The sequence below is a fragment of the Zootermopsis nevadensis genome, unplaced genomic scaffold (genome assembly GCF_977971745.1).
Source record: "Zootermopsis nevadensis isolate Lab colony 2312 unplaced genomic scaffold, Znev_1.0 Znev_ptg000020l, whole genome shotgun sequence".
NCBI classification, from domain to species: Eukaryota; Metazoa; Arthropoda; class Insecta; order Blattodea; family Termopsidae; genus Zootermopsis; species Zootermopsis nevadensis.
Window position 1 is genome coordinate 8,221,867 of NW_028259152.1, and position 20,795 is coordinate 8,242,661.

Consider the following 20,795-nt stretch of genomic DNA (forward strand, 5'->3'; position numbering starts at 1 on the left):
GAAGTACATTCCATCTAGTAGTAATAGTATGGTACTGTGTCTTATCTGCTTTGTCTTCTTCCACCAGAATTGTCTGTAGAGTTTCCAATAGCTATGTTTTCTTGCATTCATTCATTCATTGTTAAAAACAGACTGTCTGTTGTTGTAATACTTATAGTGTTGACTCTCATAAATAGTGACTACAAAGGGAATTAGATATAAATAAATAGCAACAATCACCAGAGATTGGAGGAGAGTATTAAAATGTTTCTTTAGCAAGTTGGGGAAAATGTGAACTGGTTTAGGACAGGTCTAATGGCAGGTTTCTATAAACATGTGAAGAACCTTGGGAACCATGGAATCTGTTATGTAATTGACAAGGTAAAGGTATAATGATAGTCATTCCTGTGCTTAATGAAGCACAACAGCATCAGCATGAGATGGAAGTGAGTGGTCAAGTTCACATTCTGAGCACTTTCCATCCACTGAAAGAGTTAATAATATTCACTGGATAAGAGGCTGGGTATGCTTTATGAGGCCATAAAGCCAGTACAGCTCGGTACAGTGACTCCTCAGAGTCAGTCTTGACATGGGAATAAAAAGAAAAATCCCTGCCCCTTCTGGGAATAAAAACCAAGTCATCCAGCCCGTGGTGAGTTACTGTATTGAGTTTTCTACAAGACTGCAAGATGCTACAACCCAGAAGACAGCCATCTTCCATCTAAGATCAGTTTATTTTCAATTGTTTCTCATCTTCTATTTGTTTACAGATATTGTGTATGGTATTCGTGCTGATGGTTCAGCCGTTAATATTCCACCTTCCTTCCGAAAACTTGAAATTGGAACCTGCAAAAGGCCTCCAGATTTTCAAGATACAAAATGGTACTGCATTGTCATTGGTGGATGGAATTCTTACATCAAAATACTAAACAAACCTGTTGGTTCCATGTCTTCCAAGTTACGACACCTACAGTTATTAGGTTACAAGCCTGTAGTTGTAAGTTACATTTCTTGAAATTCAGTTCATGGTTTCTTTACAATATAGATTAAATTATATTCATTCATTCAATATATGTTTTATATATATCATATTTTTGTATTTTTAGGTTCCATGGTTTGATTGGAAGCAGCTGCCTGCAGAGGAGCAAGAAAAGTACCTAGCAAAGAAGATTTGGGAGGAATTTCAAGACAGAGTGTCCTGTACAGCTATGTGATCTGTTTTGTGGCATTGGCAGCAAAGCTAGATAGGTGATTGAGCTTTAATTATATACACGTATGATTTTTAGTACAGATTGATTGTATTCTGAATTATGTTGTATCAGCTGAGGAAGTTACATTCCTCTGATAATGGTGCTTGTCTTGGAGCATTTATATAAGGGTTGAAAGTAGAACATATTTTGTTTCAGGGTTTTGAAGGAATAAAATTCCTTCTTTGGAACCATGTAAACCACTTGTGTTTTTGGTCTATCCACTGATTTATTAACATAAATTATTAGTTACTAACAGTTTTCTGATTAAAAAAACTACAAATATCATGCCATTCAAGGCCACACCATCTTGGTACTTTTCAGCTTCTTGTTATTAACATACCAGCATGATGGCAGTGAAAACATATGAGGTGGTAATGTCGTCAGTGTCATTCAGGATACAATCTTGAAGTTTGGTATTGTGATAGGTTTAGAAAATTATGTGGTTTTTGGGGGTGATAAATTATTACAAAAATTGTAAGTAAGAACTTACCAGCTGTGCAATGTTTTTACTCTTGTTGTTAAGTGATGAATCATTGGGTTTTTTTTATCTGTATGGATTCGTGTTTCAAATACATCTACTAGTAGTATGAATGGTACTAAAACTTCTGACAATTTAATTTGAAGCATATCACACACCAGGTTCCAGATTTATTAAAAATGAATTTAGTAGTTTCAGATATAATATGTGGACACCTAAGGAAACATGTCCAGTAATATACTATAGTTTTCGATGGGTGTATACTTATAACTTTGAAATGGCTGGTCCAATTTTGACAAACTTTCATTGTCGTCATGATCTTACTAATATAATAAATGCATAAAATCCAGCAAAAATGATTAATTCATCTAGTCGAAGTGTAGTATTTGTAGCTACAATAAGTGGACATCAGTGTCAATTACAAATGCAGAAAAGAAAACTTCATAACTTTGTGTGAACATAAAACTAAACAAATTACTGATGTTACAGTACTCTGTATATTACATGATTTCATGTAAAATCCATGGTGTACTTTTCCTCGCAGTGGATATATTCCATTCATAACATTAAAAGTGTTAATTTTTCTTAATTTTCTGTTCCAGAAACAAAGGCGTATGTATTGCATAAAGATAATTATGAAAGTCAATATGGAACGTTATAATATCAGAACACTTGCGGTAAATGAATTTGTCATATGATATGTGACAGGGAAAACTCCCACATGGCAGTTGGGTTCTGGTACAGTAATCCAGACAATTCCCACTGTTAACAACATTTTTCAGTCACATAGTTCGTGCAGAACCTTCTTTGTTGTTTCATATAGGAGAAATAGTGTTGCGGTTGCTGGAATTGTTCTCACTAATGTAGGTTGTAATCCACTGTAGAGGGCTTGATAGCCTGAAAGCATAGAATATTGAAATAAAAGCTAATTGGGAGAGCTCAGATTTACTTTAACCATACAAATGTTCTCTGTAATATTTTATATATACCACATGAGCTCTGATAACTGTCAGTAAAGTGACTGGTTACAGAAAGGATTGCTATGGATTCTTGTCCTCGCCACACAACTCTGTCACTGTATGTTTCCATGGCATAGATTTTACTTTAAGTCTTTGTAAGCACTTAAGAAACAAATTTCTTATAACAGTTATTTTAATCTAAGAGGGAGAAAAATAGGTTATAAGCGTGTCAAATGACTGAAGGAAGGATCTGGTGATGGGTTTTGGTTCCTGTTATCAGAGATTTGATGATGTGTTTGTCTTTCAGTTTCTGTATTATTTGTATGAAACTCTTACCTTCCTGTCTGAATATCTGTACCATAATGGACAACAGGGAACCAGTGAGTCTCGAAACCTGTATCCGAGACTTAACAACATCCGCAGGGAAGATTACAATCCAGAACACAATTCCTCCAACAGCACCAGATATCATTGTCCGCAGTGGACCTGTAAGAAACACCATTTTCGGTTACAACCTTTCAGAGAAGATTAATTACATGGTCTGTTATTTTTGGAGAATAATATAATTTCCAAGTCCTTGAAAACAAAGTGCATACTGAGAATCTTTGTGGTTCATACACTGTTCCTAGGATGACTGAGTAACTGCTTCTGGGCTGTTTAATCACACCTCTAAATTGAATGGTTCATGTAGCATCAAATTGTAGGATCTTTCTATGAATGATGAGTAACTGGACATTATATGAAAGAAACTGGTAATGGCATGTTTTAAGGTACTGTTCCAGCATTTACTGGAGGCACTGAGGAAAATGATGAGAACCTGTAAAGATAGTCTGACCTCGCATATTTGAAGCAGATACGCTAATGCTTTGACTAACGTTCTGTTAATATTGTTAGGAAATTGAAATCTAGGAGCACGGAAGACAAATGGATCAAAACTTTGGTGGGGAAACCTCTTTAAAACTTATACTTGGAGGACTGAGAAGGAGATGGTATAATATTAAGATGGTTTTTAGGGAAATGCATTGTGTGGATAGGTGGTAGATGAAACTGGCTCGGGATTTGATATTAGCAGTGTTAACTCTGGGTTATTTAACAATGCTTTTCAGCTGCAAATTAATGTACCACTGATAGTGATGTTGAATCCTAGGGGTCATTGTTAAATACACAGTTCCATACCAATCTCATCCTTTGTTTTCCCGACTGGTGTAAGTAGATCACGAGTGGCTTCATAACCTCCAAAGAACAAAAAGTATCCTGGCATTTCACGAGCTATTGTCGTTCCTAATCCTCGGAACAGGCCTTGGACTCCCTCCTGTTGGATTATCTTCTGTGTAAGTTTCCATGGGCCAATCTGTAAATTAAGTGAAGAGTCGGCTAACATTCACATAGTGTAGTGATAAGAAAATTAAAAATGAAAGTCAGTGGAATTTATTCAAGCTCTTCACTAAACAGAACTGTACAGGAAGAGGAATGATCATGAGTCACATCCCTTACAACATGTTTCCAGAAGATCCATCTTAAAGTTATCTACGAGATCTGCCACAAAAATAACGAGACTGATGCTGTAAGTAGGCAAACAATTATGGTGAGGGCGAAATAAGCAGACCATATTTGACCCTGATCTGTCCTCTACCAGTGACGCAAGTTTCAACTTGTTTGCTTCACTCCGTAGCAGTGGACGAGTGTTTTTGTACAGATGTGTTTTTACCCTCAGCCGGAAAATGTCTGACTGCAAAAGTGAACAAGGAGTTAACATCAAGTTTCTTGTTAAACTGAAGAAATCCGCGACGGAAACTTTTCAATTATTGACTGAGGCTTACGGTGAAGATTGCATGTCTCGTGCACGCGTTTTTGAATGGCACAAACGATTTTTGGAAGGCAGAGAATGTGTGAAAGATGATGATTGCCCAGGACATCCACGCACAGCTGTTCAAGGCAATGTTGATTGTTTTCTTTGATATCAAGGGTATTGTGATGGCAGAGTGGGTACCCAGTGGCCAGACGGTAAATCAGCAGTATTACATTGAAACCTTGACAAAATTGCGTGAACGTGCGAGAAAGAAACGACCGGAATTATGGAGAAACGGGTGGATTTTGCACCAGGACAATACGCCAACCCACAACGCCTTGTCTGTGAAGCAATTTTTAGCTAATAAAAACATCACTGTGCTTGACCACCCACCCTATTCGCCAGACCTCGCTCCCTGCGACTTCTACCTCTTCCCAGAGATGAAGTCGGTGCTCAAAGGAACCCATTTTTTGTCGGTAGAAGTTGTGAAATCAAAAACAGCGGAGATCCTCAACAGCCTTACAGAACATGACCTGTGGAATTGCTTTGAACATTGGCAGCATCGTATGCAGCAGTGTGTCAACTCAGAAGGGAACTATTTTGAAGGCGATCATAGTTGATTTTCTGAATTTGTTAAATAAAAAGAGTTACAGGCACAGTCTCGTTTTTTTTTGTGGCAGACCTTGTAGTCTTACAAGTTGCAATTTCTCAAGAGGTTTCCCCATCAAAATTCTGTATGTATTTGTCTCCCATCCCAGCTATATACCCAATCTGTTATCACCACCTAGATTTAATCATCGACACAATACTAAGTACCTGGTACAAATCACTAAGTTCCTTATCCTTAATTTAAGTGCACTTACTTTATGCCTCTGGTCCAAATGTTCTTCCCTCAAAGAAGTAAGAGATCACATTTCATAACTATACAAACTAATAAACTGATAAAATTGTTATATTCTTACATACACACACACACACACACACATAATTTTATTGTGTAAGATTTGAGGTTTTCACAGCAGTGAGTGTGAAGATTTCTGTCCTCTGGGTTGTTGCGCTGTGTAGTCTGGTCGACCAGATTACACAGCGCAACAACCCAGAAGACAGAAATCTTCATAACTTTATTGCTTTGGAAAGTAGTTGGGATGAAACATTTTTTAACTGAAGTGTAGTAAGCATTTCCCAGACTTATTCTTATTATAATTTCATTATGAACATTAGTTCTGTTTGTTAGTACAAGTATAATGAGGCACACTGGGTCAGCATAAAATATACTTTAAAGAAAAAGGACAACACTGCTTCTGAAGATGCCATGCATACCGTCTGACGATGGCTGTCGTTTGTGATAGACTGCATCTGCACTTCTCTCATGGCTTGCAGCTGGCACTTGATTAGTTCTGTGGGGCACAGAGTGAAGGAGGAAAAGAATGCAGCAAAGAAACCTGCTGATGCATTGGCCAAGGTGCTCAAGTCTTCTGATTTCTGAAAATTAGCAATTATCTTAACTTTGAATGTAAAAGTACTGAAAATTGTAGGCTCCTTATTTCTTTCAAGAATTCAGTTCCAGTGTAATGTTCTTCAGCATACACACTGCCAAAGATAGCAATCAAGTGAGCATGGTCTATCATCAATGACAACTCACATTTGTTTCTCTAAGAGATATTGTCTAATTACCAGAAAACCTTCGCAGGTCATGGAACATGCTTTGAGAAATCAAAAATATGTATCAATTTCATGTTTTGCATTTATTGAACTTTGTACATTAATTTCAATGGTTTCTCTTGTTTGTAGATGTTCTTCACACTTTATGGGTTCCATCCACATCCATCTTTCTCATGTTTTTCCTAGGAACTAGATGACCTGCATGATCCAAGGTAATAGCTGGAACATTTTATTTCAACAATGGGAATCAAGGATATTGTTGGAATGCTTTATTGCAAGAATATAAACTGAGATCATTATTGTCTCACAACAGTGACCTCATTACATCACAACAATAGCCTTGGATATCATTGTTGTTTGTGTTATTCCTTTGAAGTAAGAGTGATACAAGTACACAGTTCCTTTGAGCTGTGATTATCAATGAAACCCCCTACTGCTGTCAAAGCATAAGATGTCATGAAGAACACCTTTGGAATTTTAGTGTACTCCAAAGCATGTACCTTTCCAATCTTGTTCTGTATTGAGATTTCAAAAAAATTGTTTCAGTGGAGTGTTTGGATAAATGTGCATGTATCCAATGAAATTCATAGGAGATGAAGTGAATTAAATTAAAACCTATGTATTATCTCTGTGTATCAGACCTCCTTTTTTGTCAGCATCATCATTGCTTTCTGACATGTTCCATATGCAGCAAACAGTACAGAATTCTCAGCTACATTAGCAACAACAGCTGGAAGTGTTCCAGCATATAATCCTTTGGTGATTCCCTCTTTCATTAACGTTTGTCGAAAGCAGTCAGCCATACCCTGGTACAAGTTTGGAAATGTTTGCATCTTCACTTTAATGGTGTCTAGGGGCTGACCAACGTACACCAGTCCCACACCACCTGAAATTACAGGTAACATGAATGTATTATTTGGATCTTAAATACCTATAAACTATAGGATTGAATTTTACTTGTTGATTAGCAGTAATGTGACAAATCTGAACCATTCATCTTCTCCAACAACTGTGATAAACTGTGAAACCATTAGACCTATAAATAGGCTCATTTGCATTATACACTATTCTCTGTATTATTTTTACCATTGTTACAAACATACATATATACAAGTTGTTCCGTTAACATGATAATTACTCATCTGGTTAAGAAATTCCCTGCTTTTATAGAACCTGAATTTTCATCACTGTTCACAAAATCTCCACTTTCTCTTGAAGCAGTTAAATCAAGTTCACACCATCACAGTCTGTTCCACTACGATAAATGCTGAATATCCAAATAGTTATTGTGTCAGCTCTAGCAACATGATAAATTACATTGAAAAAATGTTCACAAGCTACTGGAAATATGTAAATAGTAATTGCTGTGGTTTCTGTAAAGGCAGAAATTTTTTGAGCTGATGTTCATGGAAGAACCTATATCATGGATTTAATAATGCCCAGTATATTAATAAACCATGTTTCATAAAATGCCACTGCTTAATTACTCTGATCAATATGTTGGTTCTATTATAAATAACTAAAGTGCTGTGTTAATATTTCTAACAAACCTAATGAACCTGCAGAAAAGTCAATTGCTGCATCTTTTATGCTACCAGAGCTCCTTTCAGAACCCATATTTCAGGCTACTTAAGATTCTGAAACAGACACAAACCTTAAGAAAAATAATGACAAAGATATAGAAACTACAGACATCAGCAAAAAACAATAATAATCTTCAGTAAGGAAAAGTAAACGCACTTCTGTGCTATTTGCATAAAACCATATGCACTTGCCAAAAGTATGCTTATACTGCTGTGTTGCTAATGGCAGAATACATTTTAGGTTCACCTGACTGAAAATGTCTTTTAGAATAAAATAAAATACAGTGAAGTGGCCTCAAAACAGCAGTTGTAGAATATATGTATTTTTCCAAGCTACCACCGTGTTTCTTCCTGTTATGGTCTTCTTCAGATGTAGTATGCTGTATACATATAGGATATGAGGTTTTCAAGGTGGTGAGTCTTAAGATGACTCTTCTGGGATTTAGGGTGATCACCCTGATGATGGAGGCTGCAAGGACCTCTGAAATGGTAATCTACTAGACTACTTGGCGCAACAACCCAAAAGACAGCCTTGTTTGTGTGTGTGTGTGTATATATATATCACTATTGAATTGGTATGCTGTTACTTAATTTGACTGTATTCAATTAGGTCTAACAGTCTTCTTTATATTATTGTAGTAATGACTAAACATGTATATGTACATACTCCACATGAAGAATAACCTAACAAGTTGAAACATATAGTGGAAGATTAGAATAAATATATTTTAGAATTGTGCTGTTGGTTGCTCTTTCCCATTTGATTATTCTTTCACAGTGATACAACAGCATGTAACAACCAAAGTCTCTTTAGGAACATTATGTAAGTTTCAACTGATATTAATAGTCAAAATTTAGCACAGTGGTAATAATCAGTCAACCTAGTGTGAATCTTATCAAGGGCAACAGTTATCTTGACATGTTTCATGGTTTTGTAAAGCACTCCAGAGAATGTCAGTTCAGTAAGTAACACAAAGCATGCAATTACCTCTCATATTTTTCCAAATTCATCATTCAGACTTACCTGGCCAATTGATATTAACCACAGGGTTTCATTAAGGTTATACAACTTTGTTAAATATATTAAAAAACAAGAATGGGAGAATAAATCATATGATTGCCCAAAAAAGACTAACAAACATAAGATATATTTATTATACCTACATGACTTGATTGTTAAATGTTTGTTTCTGACATTAGTGATGTTGGCAAAATGTGGGTGGGATTTTATGTATGTTTTATGTCCTACCTACCCATACTTGATCAGTATATTTGTTTTTTATTAACAGCTGCTGTACCTCACTGTGAAATTAAATTCTAGTTTTACTAAAAATGTACTACTCATGATAATTTGATTCATGTTTCTGACAAATTTCATAGAATAAATATAGTTGTCTGGCATCCCAAAACTAGATATACTATTCAAAATGTATGTGGAAAACTCAATAAAACGTGTGAAATTGCTTCAGAAAAATGGGAATAAATGAAAGACGACTTGACTGGGTTCTTAATAAAATACCATTATAATGATATATTAACTATGACCAAACTCTTGCAATAATAAACAGAAAGGTCTAATTTGAGCTCTAGTTGTACTTATTAATCTTTATACTCAGAAAGACTCGTCCATGATTGTCGATGTTTCGTAACCACTTCGACGTAAATGTCATAATTACATTGTATTGATTCGGTGTGGTTATTTTGCCAGTCCCGTGCAGGGTTCGAAGAGGTTAGGCACAAAACAAAGTCAATATCAACACCTGCTATTTCTTTCATATGTGTTGAGCGTATATGACTAAGCAGTAAGACCTATCAAACGAAATTAATATTTCAATACTTACAATAATTGGCTTGTGGTAAGAACGTTTCATATCGTAATACTTCTTGCCATTTACACTAGCATCATTTCGTCATCGGCCACATGTGATTGGTGAAAGACACGTGGGTCAAAGTGTCAACAACATACACGTGGTCAGAGTCCGAGGTGTGAAGTGGAGGAGATAGCAAGCACGTTTCGACACATAACCTTGAATAAAAATAAAATTGAGACTGACTAAGCATGACTACGTCAACAAAAGTTCCTATGAGCTTTATCTTAACCATTCATATACGTGCTGGGAACGTAGTACGTTGGTAGAGAAGTTACGTATTAGAGAAACGAATTCTTTCTGTAGATTAATATGACACAATATCTCCGTGATCTTTCAACTCTCCACAAAGAAGAAATGGATGCTTTCCTCGCATCTTTCGATACCGTTTTAACAGATTGTGATGGTAAGATTGTTATTTATCAATTTCATATCATACTGTAACAACCTTATTTTTATTTCATTTTAAAGTCTCACTCAACTGTCTCATGAGGTTATGAGATAAGAAATGTAAATTCTATGTAAATACCATTGGATGTTGTAATAATTACTTGCACAGCCTTAAGGTGTAAACATACAATCTAATTAAGAACAACGATAACCTGTGCGATGAATGAAAAATCCTCTCATGTATATTTTTTATTGAGATATAGTTTAAAGGAAATCATTGTTTTAAATACAATGCTTGGTTTCTAGTTGTAGCCACCTTTCTCCCTTTTTGAATTCAGGCTTGTCATCATCTATACGCATGTTTGCTAGGTTAAAAGGTAAGTGTTGAGAAACAAGTCTAGGACTGATTGATTATAATCACATTATAAGCATTAATAATCAGCTATAGGAAAATCCAGAATTTGTAATATGTGGTACTTCACTTCTACATTTCCCATGTATATCCAGACACACAGGGTCTACTTTACTTTCACATCTTTGAAAAGTTGTTTCTTCAACAGTTACAATTCTTCAAATTAATATCACAACAAAGTATGAGCTTTAAAAATGTGTATTATTTATGTTGAGACCATGGGAAGTGCCCCATATATCCCTGAAATATACAGGGGAAAGAATATAAAATTGGAAGAGGGCACAGTGTGCTAATAACATTGAATTAAAGAGTTGGTTATTACAAAATAAAATTTATACATTGAAGATGACTGTCATCTGAGATGATGTGCCATTTAGTCTCATGGAAAAAGCCTGACACTTCAGAGTTGCTCGTTGCATGGGAATCAAGTGATCCTTGGTATAAGAAGGTTAGGAGGCTAACTTGTATTTAAAAGGTACATGAGCGTAATTTCATTGGGGATACTAGCTATCATGACTAGGTTTTCAAAGGTTTTCCTAAGTGTTCTTCCAGGAAAATGCTAAGTTAATACTTGGACATAGGCTTCCAGTCCAGTCTTTTCCATTTTTCTGTACATAATTATTCTGTAATGTTGTTCAGTAATAAGGAATATCTGCAAGTGACAAAAGTGTTCTTAAATAATCTGTAAATCATTCAACAGATCTTTCAATGCTATGAATGAGAATTTCTCATAGTCTGTAGGGTGTTGATGAAAATTGTGTATGTATATATTATTTCAGGTGTACTTTGGCTTACTGATACCCCACTGGAAGGTTCAGCACATGTTATTAACAGACTGAAGGAACTGGGGAAGAAAGTGTTTCTTGTTTCAAACAACTGTACTTTAACACTGGATGGTTTTGTTAAGAAAGCCAGTACATTTGGAATAAATGTAACAAAGGTAGGATAATTATTTGAAACCATCATTGGTTATATATACTGTTAATAGAAGAAACTCTGAATAGATCTTTTCTTCATAAAGTTCAATCCATATGAGACTAGCTGAAACTGTAGGTTAATGATTATACACTTTATAGAGTTGAAAATAAATGAAAAAGGACATGGTGAAAGAATTTGATTATAATATAGGTTTGAGACAAGGTTGTGTATTATCAGTTTTATGTAATATATTCATTGATGAGGTGCTAACAGAATTGAATGAGTCCAGGAGACAGGTTCCTAAGCTGTTTTTTATGACTGATTTAGCTGTAGGTGCTGATCCCGTATTGGTATTCTAAACTGTGAAGGAACTTATTATAATGGGAAATGATGATAAATACAGCTAAGAAAAAAGAACTACATTTAAGATTGAAGGGACTGTATGTATGTAAGAATGTGAGATAGTAACTTGGATAAAGAAGTGGAAAATGAAATAAATTAAAATATATATGTAGTAGTTAATCTGAATAGTAGAGCCAAGTGGGAGGAAGAGAAAAAGGTGGTATTGTGGGTAAGGCAGAATTGAATAGTATTAATATGTTCATGTTGGTTTTATAGTTAGTAATGCCATGGCATTGCTTCCCAGATGACTAATGTGGGCATTGTGTCTGTCATGAGAACTTAATTTCACGTTATATTAATACATGTTTACATAGAATGAGTCATTTTGTAAGAAAGTAATAGGGTCCCAGGGGCAGTAGCAAATGGAGAGAACTGTGGGGAACAAACAGAAAGAAGAAGGTATTGGAAAGATTTATATGTTGGTTGACATTATTTGAGGTAGATCAGTCATACCCAGTTGGGAATGCATTGAGGTATTAACTATAAGGCAATAAGCATAATTGCAGTACTTTTATTTTCCGTCGTTACACAAGCTTATTGTTAAAATCATATAAAATTTGTGAAATATGTGAAATTTTATATGATTTTAACAATAAGCTTGTGTAACGACGGAAAATAAAAGTACTGTATTGAGGAACACAAGCATGATGCAATTAAGATATAAGCATAATTGGTTAAGGAGAATAGAGAAAGAACTGAAGCAATTGTGGGGATGAGGAATATTCAGACAAATAAATGGTAGAAAAGTATGGAGAGTGATAACAAGAAGATGTGATGAAATAGAAATGGCAATGATTTGAAAATAAGGTGGGAGAGAGGAGTATATAGAAATATAAACAAGGGTAGAAAGAGAGAGAAAATGTGGTGAAAGGTCAGTGTATGGAGACTGAGTGGGATTGGAAGGAGATTAGAAATGGGAATTTGTAAGATTCCTGGGAAAGTAGAACTGTGGCATATTTGGGAGTATGAAGGGATGGAGGAAAAAGATTTTCAATAAGAGAGTTGGGAAGTTTTATCTAGTAGGTATACAGAGAGTTACAGATTAGATCATTATGTTGGTTTACATCAAGTCAGATTTCTATATATAGATGTAAAATACTGAAATGGTTTTATAAATAAGTATAATTTGTTGGAGTGTTGATACCAACCATTAATATATAATATACTTACTTGCCTACTTATTTAATACTTATTTATTCAGTCATATTGTGGAGTCAAAGCACATACCTTCCGTCATACACATACAAAGCTTCTGAGCTTGATCAGCCAGCATTTGTAGACAGTCCGATGGCTGTATCTGCTACACTTAGTTTCCAGAGTTAGACTGTCAGTTGGGTTAGGTGCTTGTTTGTGTACTAGGCCAGCTCATTAGTACATATTAATACAACTGCTAATAAATGAAACATGCATCATATTACCTTGAAAACTGAGATATTGTCTTTAACACAGTGAAAAACATAAATTCATGGATTGTGGTCTTATGGGTTGTGACACTGTAGTCTTTTAAGTGGTTACCAATGTTTGGAGGAGTGTATAACCTCCAGCTTCAGGGATACTTGCAATTATAATCCAGAAAGCCATATTTCACACTTTTACTGTCATGAAAAATTCTTGTGGATTTCATGTAACTCTATAGGGACTGATGACAGACATTTATCCATCTCCTCAGTCAGTCGTCACTATAATACAAAATGTAATCTGGCTCATTGTGGAGCTTCAGTCATAAGTGTGCTGGTGGCACTGGAAGTTGTTTGGAGAATGCCCTTGAATACTCTTTAAATTGTTGGTGTCATCGAATTCCAGTTTTTCTGACAGTTTTTTCTTCTGTTTCTACAGGTCATTATTGGGATGGTACCATAAAATAGTTTACATCTTCTTAATTTTTAATTCATAGTCATCCTATCATTCAGTGCTATATAACTTACATATTTTAGAATGTATTACATAAACTAAAAAAAATAAAAGTTACAGTAGTATGAAATGGATGTCATAAGTAGGATTTGAAGTTTTCACAGCGATGAGTTCGATGTCATAAGTTCTTCCCAGAACCTAGTGTTGCATAAGTCATCATGATGGGTTTTTTGTTTGAATTCAAAATTTATTCTTGTTCTGCTGTATTTCATTATGCCATTTATTTCTTGCAGGATGAAATTATCTTTCCTACACTTGTGGCAGCATCATATCTGAAAGAACAAAACTTTAAGAAGAAAGCGTATGTTCTTGCATCTTCAGCTATGAAAGAAATATTGAAATCTAATGAAATAATGTTTAGTAATGATGTTGGAGTAAGCATTCTGTTTCTTCCCTTTTCTATATTAATTTTTTTGTCAATTTTGTAAATATATTATGCTCTGGTTTTGATTTGAAATGTAAATGCTGAAAATTCTTAAGCTCATTCTTTGGTAAGTATGTTGATGAACTTATTCTCACATATTTAGCTTCTTTCTCATATTATAATGATTTTTCATTTTCTGTTGTTTCCTGATATTTCAGCATTTGCTGTATATGACTTTGTTTTGACATAAACTAAGTTGTTCTACATTGTTTAATCCATGTCTAGTGAACAATAAAACTAATCATGTTGTAGAGGTAAGTCTTTAAAGTTGTACTCAGAAGATAGAGGGTTCAAATCTCAGACTACTATATATATATATATATATCACATATTTTATGATTTGCGTTGGTCTATACTAGTAAGTAAGGAAAGTAGTTTTAATCACATTAACACATTGTATTTTGAGGAAGAATTCTGTCCACAACAGTGAAATGGTTAACATAAAATCTGTGGCCTACTTCAATCTTCAGGTTAGTTGAATTGATCCTTCCATTTTTTTGAATAAAAATTTTCTTGGATATTATCCATTGTCTAGTAAAATATAAAACGTAAAACGACATTTCGGAGATGGGGCTCTATCTCCGTCTTCAGGTCCTACTCAGTTGGGCCCACTAGATAGAGCTAATCTTTAATTCTGTAAGTAACACCCTGGCTCCATCCCAACAGACATGATGATCTTCATATGCATGTTGGGTCAATCTGGATTTCTCCAGCAGGCTCTGTCTGAAGTTATATTTATGTTTCTTTATGCGTACCTCCAGAGGTCTGCTAGTTTCGCCGATATACCATCTACCGCAATGACAAGGGATCCCGTACACACACTGCCTAGTCTGTCTCCCGACTGTTCTGGGTCTCATGGACATCATTAAACCACGGAGAGTGTGACTGGTTTTAAAAATCGTCCTGATATTATACTTATTATATTACTTACAGAACCTAATACAGTCTACAGGAAATACAAGGAGGCGGCACACATGGCATTACTTGCTAATCCTATCAGCCAGCCTAGTTTGGATTTATCTCGTATTTGGATTCCGGTCATCTCTGAAGAAGTCCAAGTTGTGCATTGAGTTTCAAATTAATTGTCATATGTATTTATTCCCACATTTTGTGAGTCTTTGTTTTTATTTTTTATTTGGCTTTTTCGTGTTTAACGAATTTTATTTCTACTATTTCTATTTTATTCTTTTACATCCCACGGATGGATGGTGTGGTGATGTTGTTATATTCCGAGACTTTCACTTTTTTACTTTGTTCGGAGATAGGGATTAGCTCTATCTAGTGGGCCCAACTGAGTAGGACCTGAAGACGAAGATAGAGCCCCATCTCCGAAACGTCGTTTTACATTTTATATTTTACTAGACGATGGATAATATCCAAGAAAATTTTTCAAATGACTCATCACCATCGTCAAGAACTTTTAGATTTGACTTCCATCTTTTCTTTAGTTGAAAAGTCTCCCTCCTTCCTTTAGGTTAGTAGTCAAACAGCCTCTGAGGAAGATAAGTTAGTTTTTAAATATGTTACAAATAGTTTCATTGGTATTATTTTACTTTCTTTCCTAGATTAAGTGTGTTTAATTCATGTCTAGTATCTATTTTTCTCTTTTTATTCATTTTTCTACAATGAGTCACTGATCTCAGGAAACTGTTCAGGAGATTCAGTTTTTTTGTGCCATTATTCAGCAAAACATTCACATTCCAGCATTCCTTGTCGTATAAGAGAGCTGGTACTGCCACAACTTTGAAGAATTTTAAAATTGTCTCTTGCTGAGATTTATTAATCACTGCATTTAATTGTTCTGTATACGTAATTGAACCTGTGTAATTTATTTTGTGAATCATATTTTCTTTTACCACCCAATTGACAGCGAAAGTAATTAAAGTCTATAAATTCTTTGTTATATTGTTCTTCATTATTATTTTATCCTTTATTAGTTCTCTCCCTTTTAGGGCCAATATTTTTGTTCTAGCTGTAGAGATGGTCAGATTATATGTTGAGACAGTTTTAGATAAATGGTGCAGTCCAGAGCTGTCTTCTGGGTTGTAGCACTGTGTAGTCTGGTAGAAGTTCATCAGCATTTCAGAGGTCCTTGCTGCCTCCATTATCAGGGTGATGAGTAAGCTGTGCACAAGGAATTGGTTTGAGATATAGGAACCATTCAGTCAAGGCAGAACCTTGATGAGACCAGTGGGGAATAAGGTGAGGATGGGCAAGGGAGCTAATAGGAGAGTGGGGCATGTCATCCTGGCCAGAAGGAGAGGAAAGGATGTGCAAGAAAGAGAAATTGAAGGATGCAGCCCTTATAAGGGGCTTATAAATGGTGCAGTAACTTTTGGAGAGAATCTGATGCAGTCATAATCACTTTATTATTTGCATAAAGGAATGCTGTCAAGACAAGCTTGAGCTGAGGTTATTGCCACTCTATTTTGGCATGGTCTTAATGTAAATTAAATGTCATTGGTTGTGGCCGGTAGTATTTAGTAAATTTGTGTTTATGCATTGATTCTGCGATTAGGATGTTGGATGACACTGGAAAAATCTGTGTTTGTACAGCCTGACCATGCAGTGCAAACCATTCCAGACTTCAGGAAGGAGATTCATGATTTGGATGAAGATGTGGGAGCTGTAGTCATAGATTTTGACATGAACATCAACTATATCAAGCTGATGAAGGCAGTGTTACACCTTAGGGATCCAGATTGCTTCTTTATTGTTGGAGGCTTAGATGTGCAAATACCTGTTAAGGATAATTTAAATATTATAGGTAACTATTAAGGTACTTGTATTATAGTTAGGTTCTGTGTATCAGGAATCCACATTTTCTCATTTTAGTTGGAGGTACAGACCTGTTCAAGATATTAGTATAAAAGGTAAGACCAAATACATCAGAATTGTTTGTTGATCTTTGCCTCTGGAATACATTAGTCTGTAAGTATATCACTTCAGAAAATTAGGATGATAAATATGTGAGTGTATGAAGAATAATGACAGCAAATGAAAGCTTTTTCCTGTTACCAATTGCTGTTTCATTTGTAGTTTTAAGGAGATAACATTAAGCAGTGCATGACATGAAGAACACCTTTGGAATTTTAATGTGATCCAGAAGCTCCGTGCTTAATCCAATGATAATCTGCCTTCAGATAATCAATAGTCTACTGTATTATTTTTAACCTTTAATCTGATATTAACTATTAATGCTGGACTGATTCAGACATAGTAACTAGTTTCTTACATGTTTTACTCTGTCTGCACTTACCTAAGTGTATTTACTGAACTGAACCATGTACATTTACTCATTGAATTCTGATCTGTTTCATTTAGGTTCTGACACATACCTGAAAGCTCTTATGTCAGTGGCATTTTCTGGGCAGTTGGCAATAAGTTTTCATTGCAAGAGTGTTACTGGTCCAAAATTTTGATTGCTTGCCTCTTCCAGGTTAAGAACCAGGGAAGTAGAAGTAGCCAGTGTTAAAGTTATAGAAACAATTAATTTGTGCTTTTTGTTGACAGGTCCTGGTTGTTTTATCCAGACTGTTGAAGCACTGTCTGGCCGTAAAGCTGTGGTAGCAGGCAAACCTGGATTGTTAATGAAAGAGTTCATCTCAAAGAGATATCCTATTAATCCTGAAAGGACAGTTATGATAGGAGATACGTAAGTTTAAAGTGCCTAATCGTAAACGTTTCTTCATACATGTTGTGTCTAATGGGAGTTTACCATCTTCAATCATATGATTATATAATGTCAGTCTTATGAATATTGTAGCTTTCATGTGAAATATTTTCTGATGTTATTTATGTTTTGTAATGTAGAAGGAAAAATAGCACTGAACACAGTATTTGCATGGTCTGAGACATACAGTCTTGGATTTCTGAAACACAGGACCACAATTTTGCATCATGCTTTGGGCATGGATGTATTTCCATATGTTTCTGTGTTATTTTGGTCATAGTAGAGGCTTAATGAATTGAACCCCAAATCAAAGAATCCTACCAAATTTCTGAAAAGTTCATTGTTCAGAATTGTTTCGAAGTAGGCCAAAGGGCCTAATGCAGGAAAGATGAAGAAGGAAGAATAATTTGTTTCTGCATGCAGTGTAATATCTGTACTTCTAATTAGCTTTGTCAGTAGTAGAACATAGGCTATATGCCAGAGATGGTAAACAACTGGTACTGACAGATACTTTGCCTAAATCCAGTTGTTACAGGTTTTGTCAATTAGTATCTGGTGCAACTTTATAATTCAATAGTTTACAAAGGCAAAACTCTTTTGTATAAGATATATTTTTATTGTTACTTTATGTTTTTGCAGTAATAATGGAAAGTATTGTTACCCAAAGAAGGATAGCTACAAGAAAACACAAAATCATATTTTATTTTCAGGCCAAAAATTGAAAAACTGGCTAAAAATGTGCAGAATTATATATCTCTTTAATCCCTCCAGGTGGTACTAGTGTGACAAGGATGACTGGCAGCTATTTGTATTGACAGTTATCTTTTTTATAAACTTCACACCAGGCTCTGAAAAGGTTTACCTTCCCTGATTTGTGCGGTGAATATCTCTAGTGTTGATGAGCCACTGTAAGTTTCATTTTGGAGTCCATGTTACCATTTTTATTTTTTACATTACTTTTCTTTGTTCTGTAGGATCTCCATGGATATGCAACTGGGTACAAACTGTGGATTCCAGAAACTACTAGTGTTTTCTGGAGTAGCAACACTGGAAGATGCGAAGAAAAACATCGCAAACTTGCCACATTATTATCTGAAAACACTAGGAGACCTGTTGCCTATCCTGCCATCTATATAAAAGTGGGATACTGTCACCTTTCAGTCAACCATATCCTGACATGCCGACTCTCACTTAGCTAATCCACCAGAAAGAGGTGACAAATATACTTTTCTCGTGTTTAGAGTTATGTACAGGTAGTATTTGTAACATGTTCATTGCATGCAAATGCCACTTTAAACTTGTGGGCCAAATAACCATTGGTAAACAGACTGACACATCATGTTTTACTGTGTAGGTTTCTACAATAATAATGAGCCTACTTGTATTATTTTGGAATGTATCCAGTTTGAATATTTGTGGTTTACTGGCTGTCCTCAGTCGTATTTGTCATGGTTTTCTTCATTTCGTCAAATCATATTCTGGGATAATACCTTCAAGTCGATCATGACTGCCTTCACCCTGGTTGAGGCTTTTCTGGTTTTGATATGTCTTTCCCACTGAATATCTGGATTGAACCTTGAAACAGAGGGTAACTATTTTCCGAATCCTTATGTACCCACCAAATAAAATATGAGAAATATAAACCCTTGCAGCTGATAGAGCATTATTATATAAGCCAATAACATAAACAACATAGGTATTTCTTGTAGGATTTTAGTTTTTCGTGGAAATGATGACAATGATGATGATGATCTCAGTTTTTACACTGTGTGGATTGGTTGGTAGATGCCAACATTTTGGAGGAATGTACTGTCTCCATCTTCAGGGTTTAAGTGGTAATGCTGGGAATAGAAGGGATTATTCCCTTCCTGCCATCCTATATAATCTCTGTCATTCCCAGTATCATCACTTCAACCTTGAAGATGGGGACAGTATGCTTCTCCAAAAAGTTAGCATCTACCGGCCAGTCCATACGGTGCCGAAACCCAAATTATCGTCATTACGTATTTCTTATTTGAAGATTGAATATTTCTATCAATGTATAAGTCTGTACAAAATCAGTACATATTTTGATTCCTCAAAGAGCCCTGACAGCTTACTAAAGTAAATAGCTCCTGTACCTATAACCAGGGTACAATTTTTGACAGATGTATTTTTCTCTCTTACACAACATCCACATCAGTTCTTAACTCTACCCAACCCACTATCCAATGGGTACAAGTGGCTCTTTCTCCATCACTAAATCAGCTGAAACCTGAAGCTGACTACTTGCTTTCGTCTAGACCTCCTTTTGCTTTCATGGTGTGGTGCTTAGGCATGGAGAAACTTTACTCACCAAACTTATTATATTATGGCATATGTGGGAAAAAGTTTAAATTTTTTGATGACTGGTTAATACACTGTAGCCAACATTAATACTGGGAGTGCATACCTCAAAGAGCGACTGCTGTTATTGGTTAATGAATGTGTTAATTTAACAGTATTAATTTCATATATATTTAGTTACATGCTTCAAGTATCAGGTGCATGTAATAAAAATGTTTTTAATTAAATGAGCAGTTTTGAAGTAAAATTAAATGTTGAGAGCTGTGATTTTAAATACTGCTTCTAGTCTTTCTGGGAAGCATTATTTTAGGTGCAGAATTTACCAGCTATCTATTTTCAATCTTGGTGTACCTACCATATTTCCTTCAGTGCATTTAAAAAAACACAATCATTTAAACAGTATTAAAAGTGGACCAAGGGTTTTATAGGATAATAGTTCTGTAATACCCATCGGAAGTAAAACTTTATGTGTATTTTAGAATGTTGACATTGTCATTTAATAGGCTAATTTGCATTGTTCAATTTACATACAGTCTAAATAAACTATAACTTAGGGTCTTGTATTGTTAGGGGCCTCAAGAAATAAAATTTATACTGTATTTTTACTTTAATTATATTATTTTAAAATTGTTTTATTGTTATTATGAACTAGAATATGAAATAAATATATAGAGGGTAGACTCCTGGGCTCTTGTGCCAAATGGTATTTTGGATAAAGATGAAGGCAGAATGTTCCTCTGAAATATTGGCAAACAGCAAAACAACCCAGATC

The 20,795-nt window shown here is 35.2% G+C and overlaps 3 protein-coding genes across 12 annotated transcripts in view; 2 read left to right on the plus strand and 1 right to left on the minus strand.

Moving 5' to 3' along the window:
• The window catches only part of LOC110835359 (non-canonical pre-mRNAs endonuclease FASTKD5, mitochondrial), a 58,627-nt gene extending 55,957 nt beyond the window's left edge, over positions 1–2,670 (plus strand). For 3 of the 4 annotated variants that reach the window (XM_087351664.1, XM_022075486.2, XM_022075488.2), the window contains 2 exons: positions 750–976; positions 1,086–2,670. In XM_087351664.1, the coding sequence (XP_087207790.1) occupies positions 750–976; positions 1,086–1,193 (335 nt within the window). In that variant the 3' untranslated portion in view covers positions 1,194–2,670. The remainder of the gene's footprint in view (positions 1–749; positions 977–1,085) is intronic. The other variant, XM_022075487.2, reaches the window with a different exon arrangement.
• LOC110835360 (mitochondrial ornithine transporter 1) lies at positions 627–13,013 on the minus strand. 7 transcript variants are annotated; one of them, XM_087351665.1, is made up of 7 exons: positions 12,918–12,995; positions 7,668–7,754; positions 6,759–7,003; positions 5,776–5,937; positions 3,843–4,017; positions 3,003–3,152; positions 627–2,604 (listed from the first exon to the last, which is right to left on the minus strand). In XM_087351665.1, exons 2-7 carry the CDS (start codon positions 7,732–7,734, stop codon positions 2,486–2,488), a joined length of 918 nt encoding a protein of 305 aa, XP_087207791.1. In that variant the 5' UTR covers positions 7,735–7,754; positions 12,918–12,995; the 3' UTR covers positions 627–2,485. The 7 variants fall into 7 exon arrangements, with proteins under 7 accessions (XP_087207791.1, XP_021931181.1, XP_021931184.1 ...); XM_022075489.2 differs by lacking the exon at positions 12,918–12,995 and adding an exon at positions 9,542–9,700; XM_022075492.2 differs by lacking the exon at positions 12,918–12,995 and adding an exon at positions 9,377–9,511.
• Positions 9,741–20,628, plus strand: LOC110835361 (phosphoglycolate phosphatase). The gene is made up of 6 exons (XM_022075495.2): positions 9,741–9,974; positions 11,150–11,310; positions 13,835–13,975; positions 16,582–16,792; positions 17,539–17,680; positions 18,673–20,628. Exons 1-6 carry the CDS (start codon positions 9,881–9,883, stop codon positions 18,833–18,835), a joined length of 912 nt encoding a protein of 303 aa, XP_021931187.1. The 5' UTR covers positions 9,741–9,880; the 3' UTR covers positions 18,836–20,628.
• The last annotated feature ends 167 nt before the right edge of the window (positions 20,629–20,795 follow it).

Excerpts from the sequence above, each read along its gene's own strand:
- LOC110835360 (XM_087351665.1), bottom strand. The coding sequence starts at position 7,734 with ATGGGTTCTGAAAGGAGCTCTGGTAGCATAAAAGATGCAGCAATTGAC. Across the intron at positions 4,018-5,775 it reads ACGACAGCCATCGTCAGACG|ATTGGCCCATGGAAACTTAC; the intron begins GTATGCATGGCA and ends CTTAATTTACAG. Across the intron at positions 2,605-3,002 it reads ACAGATATTCAGACAGGAAG|GCTATCAAGCCCTCTACAGT; the intron begins GTAAGAGTTTCA and ends CTATGCTTTCAG.
- LOC110835361 (XM_022075495.2), top strand. The coding sequence starts at position 9,881 with ATGACACAATATCTCCGTGATCTTTCAACTCTCCACAAAGAAGAAATG. Across the intron at positions 16,793-17,538 it reads GGATAATTTAAATATTATAG|GTCCTGGTTGTTTTATCCAG; the intron begins GTAACTATTAAG and ends TTTTGTTGACAG. Across the intron at positions 17,681-18,672 it reads ACAGTTATGATAGGAGATAC|GATCTCCATGGATATGCAAC; the intron begins GTAAGTTTAAAG and ends TTTGTTCTGTAG.